The sequence below is a fragment of the Cricetulus griseus genome, chromosome 2 (assembly GCF_003668045.3).
Source record: "Cricetulus griseus strain 17A/GY chromosome 2, alternate assembly CriGri-PICRH-1.0, whole genome shotgun sequence".
NCBI classification, from domain to species: Eukaryota; Metazoa; Chordata; class Mammalia; order Rodentia; family Cricetidae; genus Cricetulus; species Cricetulus griseus.
The window spans coordinates 276232039-276249956 of NC_048595.1; the positions used below are offsets into that span (position 1 = coordinate 276232039).

A 17918-nucleotide genomic window follows, 5' to 3' on the forward strand; every position below is an offset into this window, starting at 1 on the left:
TGTTAGCTCAAGTTGATTAAATAGAGCTGGAGACTCATTGTAAAACTGCAGTGAAGGTGGACACAGCAAAACTATCAGCTGCATTTCCATTTAATGCCCAGTGTGATACAGAATAATTTCTAAAATAATTCCTAAAAGTATGTTTTATTTTTTTTGATTTTGTAATGAGTTCATTTCATTTCTGATCTTAGAAATGGATGTCTTCTTATTATACGTAAATAAGTGTATGCATTTTTTCTCTTAATGCACATAGACCACCTACTATGGAAAACTGTTTTTCCATATTTAGTAGGTTACCAATTATAGAGCATAGAGCAACACTGTAAGGAATATTCTAGATAGAAATACACAATAAAATAATGGCTATTATTAATGCCTACTATGTGCTTAGGGTGTGTTAAACATTTTCTTATTTTCACATGTGTTATCTCATAACAATCTGGTGCATAGTTGCTAATTTATTCCCATGTTACCAAGAACTTTATGTTTCTAAGGCAGTGGTTCTCAACATGTGGGTGACGACCACTCCACCCTTTCACAGGGGTCACATAGCAGATATTTACATTACGATACATAACAGTAGTAAAATTACAATTATGAAGTAGCAATGATAATAACATGATTGGGGGTTACCACAACATAAGGGGCTGTATTAAAAGGTTTGCAGCATTAGGAAGGTTGAGAACTACAGCTTTAAGAGGTGAGCACATCAAGCAGACATGTTTCTCTGACAAAGCAGGTTCCAATAAGTGTCATGGGCATGCCAGCCACCTGTTAGAGGACCAAGCCAAGGAGGGAGGCTGCTTCTATAGCCATGGGAACCAGAGGAGGGATTTTGAGATATAACATGAATGCCATCCTATGTAACAGATAGCTTGGGTTTGATATAAAACTTTGGGGTCAACATTTGTGCAGGAGGTGTCTTTTGTTTGTTTTTTGTTAGGAAGTGATATCTTGGAAAAGGCAACTTAGTTCTTCCTGGAGGGGCTTGCAAAGCTGTGTCAAGCCCCATGGACTTGAGTCTATAAGCAGATGGCAAGCATCACTTCCCATTTCTTTTTGTTTTCTGAATTGTGGCTGGGAACTGCTGATAACAATGCTTTGCTTTAGTAAAAGGTGAGGATGGATGGGAAGCAAGAGATGCTTAAATCAAGGGAAAGAGCCCTTTGTGAGGGTCTGGGACGATGCTGTTTCCAAGCAGAGGAAATGGAAAGGGAGAAAAATGGAGCTCCAATGAGCATTTGAATAATTTAGCTTTGAATTTGTTGTGCTGAGGGAAGGAAGTCAGCAGCATTCACAGAAGCATGCCCTGGGATCTAGAACTGGAGTGTGAGCTATTCGTTTAGAAGTGCTTGTTCCTGTAGGAGTGAGTGAAATCTACAGAATTAGTGAGCTCACAGCGAGATGGCTGGGCAAATCATTTGACAAACTGTACTGTGAATTGTGTTTCTAATCTTTATAGTATTTATTAGTTCTGTAATTAAAATAGACTCTTCCTGGAATTCTTAGTCCCTGTCTTATTTATCAGTTAAGACACATAGTCCATGAAAAAAGGGTGATTCATGTTTAAGTTGGTTCATTTGCAGTTATTGTAGCTATTGCTTTTCTAATATGCTACTTGCATCCTTATAGGGCAGTGATTCTCAACCTATCTATTGCTGAGACCCTTTAATACAGTTCCTCCTGTTGTAGTGACCCCCAGTCATAAAATTATTTTTGTTACTACTTCATAACAAAATAGATATTTTGCTACTGTTATGAATTGTAATATAAACATTTTTGGAGACAGAGGCTTGCCATAGGGGTCATGACCCACAGGTTGAGAACTGCTGTTCTAGGGGATCCTTATGTGTGTTCATATCTGATCTAGAACAGGTACACAAGGGGTCAGCAACAATGAATGCTGATGTTTTCAGAGCATTTTCAGGGAGAGTTCTTTGATTTAATTTCCTTAGATTTGATGTAACTGAGCTCGAGGCAACATGGAGGGGGCGGATGCCTCTCCCAGTTACTCTGTCGGTTACTGGAAGACCTGAGATTTGAACCCAAGGCTTCCGACTCCAGATCACTGGCTCTTCTGCTACATTGCTGATGTTTCATTGCCTCTTAGAGGAAGAAAACAAACAATCCCTACGACCAAACCCGTTTACTCAGTTAGGGTCTTGCTGTATGATGCATTAACCCCCCTGCACCTTGTCTCTTCACAGATCACAAAGACTGATTTGGAACAGCGTCATCCTCAGCTTGATTTTGTGTTTACATTGGCACAAAATTTGAAAAACAAAGCTTCCAGTTCAGATGTGAGAACAGCAATTACAGAAAAATGTGAGTTTTTTAAAAAAGTCTATATATCGTGTAGATTATCAGCCACTTTCCTTAATGTTCACATACACTCATCTTCGGAACATTCTATTAGAAATTGTAATTGGTAATTGCTACTCTTCATTTAGGAGGAAATGCTGTTTTTTCTTTCTCTCTCATAATTTTTTGAAAGCCTCGGCATACCTGCACACCTCCCTGCTGAACTGTTATACATTTGATTTTTTTCTCTTAGGTTGTTTTTTTGTTTTGTTTTGTTTTGTTTTGTTTTTTTGTTTTTTTTTTTTGTTTGTTTTTTTACATCGAATGGACCAAAACTGGCCAAATGTGTAGTCACACAAATCCATTTTGCCATTTCTCTCCACTCACTGAAATTGGGTGTCATCAATTCTTCTAAATTCACCTCAGAATTCACTCCATACCTGCTTTGTGATTGGCTCTCGTGTGAGGCTGCCTTAGTTAAAGGGAAAATTAAACAGCCAATAAAATGAACGTATGAAATGAAACAAATGTCCTTGTTTGGAGTTAGTGGTTGAGTTAAGGATCCTATATTTGTGTAGCACACAGAACCAGGTCTGGATTCTCAGGAATGGAGTCTGGTGGCTATCATATTCTTTTTCCTCAGCCCCTGTCCCCTGCAGATTCCTGCCTCCTCTGGATCATTGTTTAAACCTCCTGACACTTCGAGCCATTTTTATTCATATTTGTCTTTTTTGTTTGTTTGTTTGTTTCAATTTTGCTGTCTTCTCCACAGGTGAAATTTCTCAGCAGCTGGTCTTTCTCTGTCTCTGTCTCTGTCTCTGTCTCTGTCTCTGTCTCTGTCTCTGTCTCTGTCTCTGTGTCTGTGTCTCTCTCTGTCTGTCTCTGTCTCTGTCTCTCTGTCTCTCTGTCTCTCTCTATCTCTCTCTGTCTCTCTGTCTGTCTCTGTCTCTCTGTCTCTGTCTCTCTCTCTCTCTCTCTCTCTGTCTCTCTCTCTCTCTCTCACACACACACACACACACACACACACACACACACACACACACACACACTTTGTCAAGCATTCCCACCTACTTGTGTTCCCCAGTGGACTGTGTTTCCTATCTTTCACTCCCGCTTCAGCCTCATTCTCCATTGATTCCACTGTAGATCTCTTGGCTGCTTTCATTTTCTTCCATGCACAGACTGTGGATCCTCTTCTTTCTGGCTTTGGGTCCTCCAATTAGGTGTGACGAGGACCTCGAGGAACTCAGTATATATGTGTGAGAATATAAACTGGGCAAATAAAGTTGAGTTTTTCCTGAGGGAGGGAAGTCAGCTATAGGCTCAATAGATGTTTTTTGCTTTCAAAGTAAATGGAGCAGTGTGCTTACTAAAGGAGATGATGGAAACTTGCAGCAACTGATGGCAATGATTTATTTCTAAACCAAGAGACATTTTGCTTCAATCTTCCTGATTTTGTTAATTGATTGATTGTGGAACTTGTACAATGGGGGACTCTGAAGTGACCCTCCCTCCCTCTCTTGGTGGGAGTTCTCTCTCCCCAGCACCAAACCATTGCCAGAAGCATTCCATTTTGCTTTCCGATCATCATCTAACTGGGATTTATTTTAATAGATTTTTTAAAGGCATAGATTGGCTTCAGACTTGAATTTATAGTCATGCTGCCTCCACTTCCTGAGCACTTGGACTGCTGGCTGGCATCACTTTGTCAAGCTCACACAGTGCTGCTGCGTGCGCCTAGGACTTTCTGCACACTAGGAAAACACTCTCTTGGCTGAGCTACAACCCAACTTTAATTATTATTATTATTGTTTATCTTTTTTTTTTTGCAGCAGAGTTTTCCATCTCCTGAACATCTTCTCTCTCCTACTTATTTCTGTCTCTGGTCTCTATCTCCTCCTCCTTTCCTTCTTTCTTCTGTTCTCCTTCCCTTTCCCTTCCCTCAACTAATTAGTCTTCATCGTTACTTATTGCACATAAAGTGCCCTTATCAGCTTGTATGTCACTAATAATGAGTTGTGTTCATCATTTACAATGAATAAGATAATTTGTTTGATACTTTAACTTGTATTTGTTCAAATCAATGAGCTGCATCAGTAATAGAATTGGCAATAGGTACCCTATTTGGGTTTTAAACTGAGAACTAGAGTGTCATCATAGCTTATCTTCCCTTCCCTTAAAACCTTCAGCAATTTCTTTACATTATTAAAACAGCTTAACAACATTGACTCTCATTGGATAATATCTAAAAATTATGACCCATTGAACAGTTTAATAGAATTTATGACATGAAAGTCTTTCAGCTTTCTGAACAACTGTAAGTTGATAGCTTTATGACTTACAGTAACTGTATACTATTGTAAGAATTATACCAGAATATTCCACTGTAACTAAACCATAATCTTTTATTATTTTTAAGTTATTATGAGTGTTTTGCATGCATGTAAGTATATACAGCATGTAAATATGTGCACCAAATATATGCTGGAGCCCATGGAGGACAGAGTCAGGCATTGGATTTCCTAAAAGGAGTAAGAGATGGTTGGGAGCCTCCTTGCAGGTTTTGGGAACTGAACCTGGGTCTTTGCAGGAACAGCAGCTGCTAAGCTGTCACTCCAGCTCTTGGCTGGGAGTCTTGTCTCATAGTTAAGTTTTTCTTGGGCTTGATCTTCACCCTTGAGGTTGCCTGACATCCAGAGCCTGGTGTTTGCCATCTGTAGAACTGTTATTCATTGATATTTCAGCCCACCATCATGAGCTTTCCCTGTATTAACAAACCAAATGTATACATTTCTGTAGATCTTTCTTTTTTTAAGTCCATGATTTAAAAATAAAACACAGAGGAGAGAAGAAAGTGTTAGGGAGGGAAAGGAGAGAAGGTAAGGAAAAAAGTTGTAGAGATCCGGGGAAAACAGGAGTGAGAGAAGGAAGAGAATAGTGGAGGGGAAGAAGGTGAAGCCAGGATGAAGTTTTATAGCTGTGAACTCATAGGTATGCAGAACTTGCAATTTCTTCATTCTCAGTATTCCTGTTGGACTAGAAAATATAAAAATATTGCCTGTCAGAAAGGCCTCATGCCAGAGTAGTGCAAATGTAAAAAGTGTTCTTTGTCTGAGAGACTCTCCATTGAAGGCAGATGGGGACTGTCTCTATGGTGAAGGATTATGGTATAGCACCATTAGGTTTTGTCTTTGTCAGACCAGAGTCTGTGACTATATAAACTAGGAAATTGTCTTTAATTTTTATTAATTCAGCAAACATTTTTATTAAATTATTAACATATTTAATATTAATGGTATTCAAGGTCTCCCCCCAATAGTTTTAGAAATATATCTGCATGAGGTGTCATAGGTCTGCATGTAAACCAAGCAACTTGAGATACCTACGCAGGGGAGTTGCCAGTTTAAGGCTAGACTGGGAAACACAGGAAGGATCTGACTTACATAGATAAAGCAATTTAGAAGAGCTGTAGATGTAAGTGGTAAAGTGGTTACATGTGTGTGAAACATGGAAGGAAGGAAAATTGGTGAGCTGGGCATGGTGGCTTGTGCTGATAATCTCAGCACTCAGGAAGCTGAGTCAGTGAATCTCAAGTTAGAGCCAACATGGGTTAAAAAGCCATATATATATATATATATATATATATATATATATATACATTATTATTACACATTGCATGTACCTGCTGAGCCAACTCCCCAGCCCCTACATATATAGTTAAATAGCATTATTAACTATATAATATATAATAATACATTATTATATATATATATACATATGCATACATATATATCTATATATAAAATTGTGGCAAACACACATTAGAGCCCCTTTAAGATGAACCTTCTTTCTGCTTCTAGACCTATTTATGACAAATTTAGGAACAGGTGTTTCCCTATCCCTGAAAGTCACTATTGAGGGTTTCTTTTTATCCTGCTCCCCAGTGGAAAAGGTGAAGACCCAGTGGGAGAGCACACAGCACGGGGTGGAGCTGAGGAGGCAGCAACTGGAGGACATGGTGGTGGACAGCCTGCAGTGGGATGACCATAGAGAAGAGACCGAAGAGCTCATGAGGAAATATGAGGCTCGATTCTACATGCTTCAGCAGGCCCGGCGTGACCCACTTAGCAAACAAGTCTCCGATAATCAAGTAAGACTCATTGGATAGTTTTTGGTGGTGTCATTTGTTGGGTTTTCTTCTTTTATATTGTTAATTATATAGGGACTCTCACATTTTCTTACATTCTTAGACATACATGCTGAAATGTATAGGGATTGGCTCACAAAGTGTTTGTTATCTTGACCTCCATTTGAGTATTTCTGTAGTGTGCAAGTCAGATCATAAGTAAGCGTGGTTTCTCTAATGTCTGTTTTATCAGTAGCAACAGTTAATGGTGAACTTTGTGATCAACTTCATTATAGTGTTGATAATATTGAACAATTACGGTTTAAAGCATGTTATTTAAAAATTCCTTCTATAATCACAGAATATTTCTTGAGTTGTACTTATGGTTATACTTGGAGTAACATTGTATTTTCCCTTCAGATAGCTTGAAATGAAAATGTATATTTAAGCAGAATATAGTAATCTAAATAATGTGGGAAGCAAGTCGAAAATCTGCAGATAATGCTTTAAATCTCTACATATGAGCACTCCTCATGGGTATAATTTAAAATCCAACTGGCCTGTTTCTGAATTGTTCTGTGTGTTTATGACTCTTGTCAATTGCTCCAAAGTAATAGCAAAGCTTCTGTACATGTGACTTGAGGAATCTAATTAAAAAAGCTGTCACCAGTGTTCCCATCCTCACACCCAGAATGCAGTTGGCCTTCACATCTTCAATATCCATCCATGTCTACAGATTTTAAACTGAACACATATAAGTTTTTTGTTAGCTGCCATTATTCTGTGAACACAGCAATATGTCAACTACTTATGAAGCATTGATGTTGGTTTAAGCCAGTGGCTCTCAACCTTCCTAATGCTGTGACCCTTTAATACAGTTTCTCATGCTCTGGTGACTGCCCCCCCTCCCCCCGGCATAAAATTATTTTCATTGCTATTTCATAACTGTAATTTTGCTACTGTTATGAATTGTAATGTAAATGTCTGATATGTAACCCCGTGAAAGGGTCATTAGACCCCCTAAGTGGTCACAAACCACAGGTTGGGAACACTGTTTTAAGTAATATAAGTAACTTACAGGGGATTTGTAGTATACTGGAGGATATGCACAGTTTTTTGTACACACACTATGCCATTTAATCTAAGGGGGGAAGTGTAGAATTGTTATTCATGGAGGGGAAGGGTTTGGGGGCAGTCTTCACAAGTGCTATGCACTGATTCTCTGCTACTCAGATGAACAATATGCATATGTTTCTTCTGAAACCTTAAGGTGGATTTTTTTTTTTTTATTTTCACAATTGCTATGAAAAGCATTACAGACACATTCAGCTGTCATTTGGATTTCATGAAAATATCCAGGGTTGAGAAACTGTGAAGGGGCTGGTGCCAATAATATACTGAGCATCTGTGGTGACATTTAGGCAAATGCCTAACAAATCTCGATCCATTCTAACTGTTAGGTTTGCAAACACTTAGAGTGATCCAGGGGTAAGGGGCAGAATGATCCAGGGGTAAGAGGCAGAGTGATTCAGAAGTAAGGGCAGACAATTTCCACCATGATAGTTTTTGACATGTCTCCAAGCACGTGTTGAAGAACTCAGTGCATTCTAATATGATTCATGTCTTGTGAGAATCAGATATACAGCAAAAAGAATGAAAAGGTCAAATGGCTTGAGTCAAATGGGCCATCTTTTACCATCACCCACTATGCACTTGATTTCTCAGGCAGTTCCTCTTTTAAAGATTTATTTTAATTATTTTCTTAAGTATGTGTAAAAGTGTGTTGGACATGTGCACATGAGTGCAGCTGGCTGTGGAGGTCAGAAGAGAATGTCCACCACCTGAAGCTGGAGCTCCAGGCAGTTTTGAGCTGACCCAGTGTGGGTGCTAGGAACCAAACTTAGGTCTTCTTCAAGAGCAGTGTGTTTTGAGCCATCTCTCTGCCTCTCCTCTGGCAGGCATTTCCTTCCTTCCTTCCTTCCTTCCTTCCTTCCTTCCTTCCTTCCTTCCTTCCTTCCTTCCTTCCTTCCTTCCTTCCCTCCCTCCCTCCCTCCCTCCCTCCCTCCCTCCTCCCTCCCTCCCTCCCTTCTTTCTTTCTTTCTTTCTTTCTTTCTTTCCAGAATTACTTTGATTCAATGAGGGTTTTTCCTCTTACTTGCTTTCTTTTAGTGATTTCTGTGTCTAAAATATGCTAAAACTTCTCAGGAACACCAGGGGTGGGTAGTACTGTGGTGTTTCTGAGTGACCAGTTCTAACAGCTATGCCTCAATTTACAACTTAGCTGCTGCTTCAAGAACTGGGTTCTGGCGATGGTGTTATCATGGCATTTGATAACGTCCTGCAGAAAATTCTGGAAGAATACAGTAATGATGACACAAGGAATGTGAAAGAAACCACCGAGTACTTGAAAACATCATGGATCAATCTCAAACAAAGGTAACTTGAAAGTCTGGGCTGAAACATGTGCATTGACTACTGGAGAATCCAATTTCCTTGTCTTTCTCATGGAAACAGGCTAAATATGTTAATACTAGATGTATTTTATTATTTTTTTTCTACTTTTAAATTGTGTTGAACAAAGTACACATTATTATACTTTGTGCAGAGTGTGTATTTGTATATGTTCTTGAAACTATACAATGCATTTCTTTCTTTAAGTTAACCTTGCTAGTAATTTTTTAATGTTTTCTTATGCCTTTTTGTATTATTTAGAATACATTTTGTAGTTCTCTGGTATGGAACACAGATAGTTGTAACTATTTCAGGGTAATATTAGTATTGATTGTTACTATAATAGTGTGTGATATCTGGCTGGGGTATCCTCAAATTAGAAGCAGATACTATGGCATTATCATACTATCTGACCTCCAAAATAATCTATGTGTAGAGTTTTGGTTAATTTATTATCTTTTCTCCCTGCCACTGTCATTGTGTCAGTATGTCTGGAACAAACAACCTGAAACAACACATGCGTTTATAAGGTTTTTGGTCACTTCATCTTGTAGGCTTTGAGAAAGCATAAGCAGTAGTTAGCATTTTTTCAGATTGAATGCTGATGTTCACTGTCAGTTAAAAAGTATGTATTTCATACAGTGCACTGGCAGTGCCTCTATATAAGTGAAATTGTAGCTTCCCAAACATCTTTTCCAAGCCATTGTGACTTCCTGAAAATGATTTTGATATCAAGCCATGCTTATTTTGCAGTGGATGAAGTTTATAACAGAATGCTTTGTGATATAATAATTCCAATAATTTAATGGTAACATGGAAGAATTTTTTTTTAATTTTTTTATTTGAATTAGAAACAAGATTGTTTTACATGTCAATTCCAGTTCCCTGTCCCCTCCCTTCCTTCCCTGTCCCCCTCCCCCAACTAACACTCTACCTATCCCATACCCATTCTGCTCCCCAGGGAAGGTGAGGCCTTCCATAGGGAGTCTTCAGAGTCTGTCATATCCTTTGGGATAGGGCCTAGGCCCATTCCATGTGTCTAGGCTCAAGGAGTATTCCTCTATGTGGGATGTGCTCATGGAAGGATTTTTGTCTCTAGATTTGTTTTACAGTGTGTGTGTGTGTGTGTGTGTGTGTGTGTGTGTGTGTGTGTGTGTGTGTGTGTGTGTGTTTGTGTGTGCATGTCTCTGTGTGTGGTGTGCATGTGTATGTGTACTCCTGGGTGCTAAGCACTGGTGTAGAGGTCAGAGCACAGCGTGGAGAAGTTGGTTCTCTTTATCTACCATGTGTGTTCTGGAAATTGGTAGGCTTGGCAGAAAGCCCTAAGATACTTTGTTGGACTTCTAGATGTTACTTTTTGTTGGATTCTTTAAAGTGGTTTTACAAACTCCATGAAGAAGATTACGAGGGGAGAGCATGAGCATTCATGTGTGCTAGTAGGTTCAGGACAGATACCTCAACAAACACACAACTGCCAAAAGTTAAAACTCAATGGCTGTAACCTTGTTATTTTTAGCAGCATAGTGTTCTTATGTCATGACATATTGTTTGGATAGATCCCGTAACTCAGATAGGGAGGAAGGTGACCTAAAAACAGCAGTGAGTGAGATAATCTTTAAAGCTGTTTTATCTATGACCAGAAATTCATGAGTAAGAAACATCTTTGTTTTTATTGTAAACAAGCTCTCCCTGCCCGCCCCCCCCCCAAAAAAAAATTGACTGCTCACTTTGAAATGTGTAGTCTGCTTTGTTTAAGGCTTTTCTTGCCTTTGCTTTGTAAATATCTTCAGATAGCTCATAGCCACAGTTAAATTAGATGGAAGAGGCAATTAAAAATGAATTAGATTCCAAGGTGATCTTTCATTCATCAAAGTGTAGGTGGCCACGGAGCCCCAGTTTTGTTGTAATTGCAAGATCTTGCTTTACTTAATCTCTTTCTGTATTATTTTAGAAATAAAAAATTATATTACTATTTAGACATGGTTTAGATAATGTTATTTATACAGTTGGGAAAATAGAGCAAAACTGGCTTTGGAGGTCCATCATTAGTGACAGCTATATTTCTATATTGCTATATTCTATATTTCAATTTCTATATTGAAATTATGTGTGTTTCCAGTCTTTAACTATCCTAAATAAACATCTCTCTGGAATATATAAACCATTTCTTACTTTCTCAAGTAAGGTATAAGGTTGTATTCATCTTCTTTTGTGTTCTTGACATTGTTGTTATAAAGACAAACTGAGAAGTTCCACAAACACTTTAGGCCAGGGTTTCTCAACTTTAAAAATTATCTTCCACAAGAAGCTTTTAGTCTTCCTGCACCCCCACTCACCCCTCTGAAATTTTCATTAATTTGTTAATGAATTACTTTGGAGTAGTTGAACTTGCAGTGTTGCTCAGGCTAGGACCAGTCTTCCTTCATCAGCCTTGAAGCTTTATTAATAGAGTGTGTTGCTTGCCTCCCATGTGCTTAAGCTTTAGAGTAACACAGAAACAGGAGGAAGTTGTTCTACCCCTACTTTGGGGACAGGGAGGGTAGATCCACTTAACACCTCCGTTGAGAACCCATGGTCTAACCTCACATTCCCAAGTTCAGTGAAGTTGAATGCTATGTTCAAAGTCATTCAGAACAGACAAATGATATTTCGTTAAGACTGAAGGCTGGCGATATTATCCATGCTCTGAAGTCTGAAGCATGGGTGGTAATCTTAACGACCTGCGGACTCTTGTGTCTGTTGTGGTTTTAGTGTGTAGATCAGAGTGGCTTCCCCTTGTCCTTCTCTGAGGTAAGCACTTTACACCGCTCTCCTGTAAGTCTCCCAGTGGTCTTAAGAGACCAGAAGTGTCCTCATCAGCATTGCATTGACTGTCAATGGAAGCACAGAGATGGTAAATCGTTCCCCAGGGTCACACAGGTTGTCAAGCATAGATGGGATTAGAATTCTGGCTCTTTTTGCCTACATGGTCAGGCTCTTTCTTTCTCAAGAGTTTAATGTTTCTTCTTTGTTATCAGAATGTCAGCTGTTGCTAGTGAACTCTGGCACTGTGCACTTACTCTTCAGATCTCTCTGTGATTCTATTTACTGGTTCTTATCTGTGCTGTGTGTAGAGAGCAGATGAGACTAAAGATATGGGAGCTTCTGTGAATAATATAGCAATCTCTAGCACAGGACGGTGCCACTCTGATGGCCCCCCCAGCAGGCCTTTGTCATCACTTCTTCTCACTTCACAGCTGTATTTTGAATATACATCATTGTCAGCAGAATTCTGCTTAGGTGAGAGGCATTATACTTACCATGCAACAATGTCAGTGGCTGTAATGCCACTGATATTAATATCAGCTTTCAGTGGAGATGTTTGGTATGGATCAAAATTGATCAGCCCATGTAAAGGTCCTCATTGCTTTTATGTTCAATATCATAATCCCAAACAGCCCTGATAACAGAAAGCTGTCTTTTGATCTGAGGGTGTTTATTATAGTCTTTATATAGCTCAGTGTGAATGGCTTCCTCGTAGTCGCATAAATATTAGTATGGTTTGTTTGTTTGTTTGTTTTTTGTTTTGTTGGTTTTTCGAGACAGGGTTTCTCTGTATTGTTTTGGAGCCTGTCCTGGCACAGGCTCTGTAGACCAGACTGGCCTCGAAATCACATAGATCCTCCTGTCTCTGCTTCCTGAGTGCTGGGATTAAAGGTGTGTGCCACCAATGCCAGGCTAAATATTAGTATATTTGATTGCTTCCCCTAGCCTCCCTGAAGGTAATCTGTAATATAGATACATCCTTTTTCTAATGCACAAAAATTATTAGCTTTTTTTCCAGATTTTTTAATTTGAATTAGAAACAAGATTGTTTTACATGACAATCCCAGTTCCCTTCTCCCTCCCGTCCTCCCCTACCACCCCCCTCTCAACTAAAACCCTACCTATCACATTTCCTTTCTGCTCCCCTGGGCCTTCCATAGGGTGTCATCAGAGTCTCTCATATCCTTTGGGATAGGGCCTAGGCCCACCCCCATGTGTCTTGGCTCAGAGAGTATTTCTCTATGTGGAATGGGCTCTCAAAGTCCACATCTCTGTTAGGGATAAGTATTGAACTACTACAGAAGGTCCCATAGATTTCTGAGGTTTCCTCAATGAAACCCATGTTCCTGGGGTCTGGATCAGTCCCATGCTGGTATCCCAGCTATCAGTCTGGGGACCAAGAATTCCCCAATGTTCAGGTCAGTTGTTTCTGTGGGCTTCACCAGCCTGGTCTGTTATGATAAATCTTTCTGCCAAAAGCCGCCTGGGCCCCATCGCCACATGTAAGCTTTATGCCAGCTGCCCGCCTGAGTTAGGACCCAAATGAATACACAGAAACTTGTATTACGTTCAAAGCTGCTTGGCCAATGACTAGGACTTCTCATCTGCTAGCTCAGTCTTAATTATCATAAATCTATATATGTTATAAGACTTATCTTATCGGACGCCTTATTGGCGTCCCTCCTTTCCGGTGGCTCACATCCTGCCGCTGGAGGAAGCGAATGGGAAAAGGGGCCACTTCCTGTTTGCTTGCTTAGATATTTGTCTCTTTTCTATGTCACTTCCTGCCTGGATCACCACTTATCTACTACATATCCCAGAATCCTCTTTGACTCCTAATCCCGTCTAACTTGCTGCCTCATTGGCCAAACAGTATTTTATTTGACAGTCAATAAGATAAACATACACAGTACATTCCCCATCATCAGTATGGACCTCTTTGCTCTTCACTTATCCTTCTCTGCATCTGGATTCCAGTTCAGTCTTCTTCTACTTCCACCAGCTGCTGGATGAAGGCTATAGGATGGCATATAAGTCAGTCATCAATCTCATTATCAGGGGTGGGCATTTAAGGTAGCCTCCCCTCTGTTGCTTAGATTGTTAGCTGGTGTCATCTTTGTAGATCTCCAGACATTTCCCTAGTGCCTGATTTCTCAGTTTTTTTTCCTTTGCTTTTTAATGTTACCTATTTTTTATTGCAAGTTTAGACAGTTGAAATGTGTTTGCACAAAGTTAAGTATCCTTTATATAAAATGCTTGGGGAACAAGTGGTTTGAACTTGGCGACACATAGTGATAGATAGAGGAGATGATGCTCAAATCTAAACATGATATGAAACTTATGTTTCCAATTTTCCTGGTAAAGTTAGAGAGTGTAGCCTTGTTTGAGGCCTTCTACTATTCCAGCACTGTAATTAACTAATAAAACTTCTTATGCACCTTATACATGAAACCTGAAGTTAAATTATATAACGTGTTAAGTAGTTTTTAAAAAATGAAACAGAATTTTGCAATGTGGCATCACGTTGTTCTAATGTTTGTTAGCTTTTAGAGCATTTTGTGTTTGGTTTGGCAAAAGGTAATTTATAGCCAATTCTGCAGTGTGAATGCCTGATTTGGGTCTGAATGGTTACTATGTTTAGGCTCTGCATAGATAAAATAACATATATACATATACACATACAAGTAGGTATGTATATGGGTATGGATATATATATATCCATATATATATATATGTGTTTATGTATATAGATAGAATTATCCATGCTGAAAGATTATAAAGGAAATCACGTGCTGTAGCTGTATGCTATGGCTTCTCAAGAGTCACTAATTATGGAATTTCTCCTTGTCCTTTCCCCACAAGGTCCTGTTCTCCTCTGCCTATTTTAAGGCATTTCCAGGATGGTACAGGGAGAGCAGAGAGCCCGGTGTGAGGTATCTGACAGTCCTTGGTTAAAGTCCCACCATATGTGTCTACCATCTGTGTGAACCCTGAGCAGGTTATGTCATCTCACTGAGTGTCACTTACCCCGGTTCCAAAGCAGAGAATCTGTCTGATGCGTAGGACCACTGTGAGATATAGCGTCACATATAAGCATTCTTGGTGCCTGGCCCATGCCCCACAAAAGGTGGCTCAGATGGTCACCATGCTGCCAAGTCTTCCTTGTAAGCCATCACACTTTGCAGAGCTTTGTGTGGCTGATGTGCAGAAAGTGGAGTGTGTAGCTGCTTGTTTGTCATTCTCAATGGTCTCTGCTGATAAAATGTTGGATTAGCTGCTTTAATGGATGCATTAGCGATACACTCAGTCTTTATTAGTAGATGAAACTTCTTTAAAAATCCAATTATCTTGGTTTGTGAAATCATCATACTTGCTTAATTTATGTTGTATTAAGTTCTTTGTGCACTATTCTGGGAAGAAAAGAGTAGACTGCTATTTGATGGGGAGCCCACATGCAGTTCAAATTGATGAATGGAATAACTTTTCTTTTTTTTTATTCTTTTGAGAGGATATTGTCTTTTCTCAGTAACACTCATGAACTGAATGTAGTTTTCATGGGTTGGTAGAAGTTTTGTGACCTCTGAAGATTGAGTCTATAGACTGGGGATATAGTTTATTTGGTAGAGGGCTTGCCTAGTGTGCATAAATCCCTTGGTTCGATTCCCAAGTGCTGCAGTAACTGGGTATGACAGCCATCACTTGTAATCTTAGCAGTCAAGACATAGGGACAGGGAGGTTAAAGGATCAAGGACATCCTCCTTTACACAGAGAGTGAGAGGCAGCATGGAACACATGAGACTTCTTGGGAAGAGAAAGATTGAATTTGTTAGCCCCTGGATCAGGGTCGCTTTCCCAGTGTGTTTTGTTGTATACCTCAAAGCTTTGCTTTCATTTCCCTTTCTCAGTTAGTGCTTGCTTATCATCTCTGTGAATTAAGTAAGAATGCTGTGTTCTTCTTAAGCATGGCTCATTCTTCAGTTTGGTCAATACCTTTTAAGATTGGTCAATGAAAAATATAATGGATTACCACTTATTCCAGACTTTGGCCAGGCTCAACCACTGAGCTCTTAAAATGAGCAACTGTCACTCTTAAGTGCAGGTTGTCTTTTCCCTCCCAAGCTATTCATCTGTATGAGGTTCAGAGGTTAGGGTCAGTGGACTTGTTTGATCATCTTGGAAGGTAACTTCTTTCCCTGATTGTCACCTTTAGTTTTTAGTCTCTTTCTTTTGTGTCTGTCACTAAGATTAACAGAAGTATAAAAGTTATACTCTTCTATATTTTTGTTATTTAATATTCCATGTATTATTTTTTTCTGCCCTTGAGAAAACAAATGTTTCATGTTGCATGCTGAGAATGTTCAGTTCGAATCAGGCTCTTACATGCAGACATTTTTCTCAGCTCTGTATCAAATACATTAGAGGGCTAATAGGCACAGTCTTGTCTTTTCCTTCATTTGTTTTTTTATTCCTTCAGTAAATTAATCATTTAACTAAAGAACAATTCATTAGCCTCTAGCTGGCCAGGCTCTATGAGAGTCCCAAAGCATCAACCTTAACTATACGTGTACCTGCCTCTAAAAAGCTTACATTTTGTAAGGGAAACCATGTAGTATGGGAGAAGCTGGGGCAGGGGGACACTCAATAATTATAGGAGGTTGTTTGGGAGCTGTAAAAAAAAAAAATCAGCAGTGCAGTGTAAAAACAGGACTTAGGAACTTTGGGTAAACATAAGAAAGCAAACATCAGAAGTACTTCTTGGAGTTAAGAAGAACTGAAGTAAGTTCCAGAATAAACAGCACCTGTAAAAGTCATTGGGCCTGAGATATCAGCTGAGAGGGGAGCAGAGGCCAGATATGAACTTTGTAAAGCATGGGAGTTCCGATGACAAGTGCAAACGGAAGCTATTGGAGTGGTGACATGGTGTAACAGGAAACTATTGGAGTGGTGACATGAGTGTAACAGGAAGCTATTGGAGTGGTGACATGAGTGCAACAGGAAGCTATTGGAGTGATGAGTATGGGGCTGACACTTTATATTGATTAAAATTTAATCTCTGTAGGTCTCACTTTGTGAATAATGCCCTGGGGTAGAAAGAATAATTGTGAAGAGCAGAAAGGAAGTGATTGCTGGGCCGAGTTTAGAAATGGTGACATTGTTGGCTGTTGGGATCCAGCCATGGATATTGTAGACTCCACCCGTGCTTTGGACATTGCTTTGGTGGGTTAGCGATCTGGTTTGATACAGTGGGAATAATAAAAGGTTGAATTTTATAACAGATATTGTTCACTGAACTGGGCGGCACTGTAGGTTTGGGGAGGAAAACAATATGGAGGTGAGAAAGTTTAAACAATTTATAGAAATGAATTTAAGAGAAGTTTGCTATGTGCAGGGACAGCCAGATTGAACAAGAATAGGGAAGAATTGAAGGCATGGTAATTTTGGGGTTCAGGATTCCAGTTTCAGTGAAGGCTAGGTGAGGGCTTGACCTGAGGAGACTGAGGACAGGGCAGCTGGCTGATTGTACAGTAGGAGCTCCGGGGCTTGAGGGAAGATGCCTTTGGAAGGTAGACTGAAGCATGTTGGGAAAGGTATGGAATGGTATGATGTTGGTTGATTAATGAAGACAAACATGAGCAGAGATCTAATTTAAATAAACAAGTAACTAAATAAAGAAGACATGGAGAGACACAGCCTCTCATGGAAATAAATGTCTGGGTGGTTCATCTCTTTCCTCCCTCCCTCCCTCCCTCCCTCCCTCCCTCCCTCCCTCCCTCCCTCCTCCCTCCCTCCCTCCCTCCTGTCTCTTTCCTTCTTCCCTTCCTCCCTTCTTTCCATCCATCCATCCATCCATCCATCCATCCATCCATCCATCCATCCATCCATCGTTGTTGGCAATAGCAGCCCTAGGAGGAGGTAGCTGCTCTGATGTGTTTACTATGCATCACAAGTTGAAGACAGGAGCTCTTCAGCCGTTTGAGTGGTCTAGTGTTAGTATCTTAGCACACAGTCTCCTCAAGTCCCATGGAATGAATTTTTAAATGTCTTGGTAAAGACCCAGTCTCTATGTAGCAAGAACTGGTCACCAGAGGACCACAAGGTATTTCAGCAATACCCACTGTTCACTTGAATGCTGTTCCCCCACAGTATGTGTTAGTATATATTTCAGAAAAAAAATGTTAATTTTGTTTTCAAGGGAATAAAATCCTAAGAAATCACTTCACTCTATGTTTTCTAC

General features: G+C 39.7%; 1 protein-coding gene across 7 annotated transcripts in view; it reads left to right on the forward strand.

The window, feature by feature from the left end:
* Positions 1-17918, forward strand: part of Utrn (utrophin) — a 484152-nt gene that overhangs the window by 227237 nt on the left and 238997 nt on the right. For all 7 annotated transcript variants that reach the window (XM_027402009.2, XM_027402014.2, XM_027402008.2 and 4 more), the window contains 3 exons: positions 2208-2325; positions 6246-6451; positions 8709-8863. In XM_027402009.2, coding sequence (XP_027257810.1) covers positions 2208-2325; positions 6246-6451; positions 8709-8863 — 479 coding nt within the window. The remainder of the gene's footprint in view (positions 1-2207; positions 2326-6245; positions 6452-8708; positions 8864-17918) is intronic.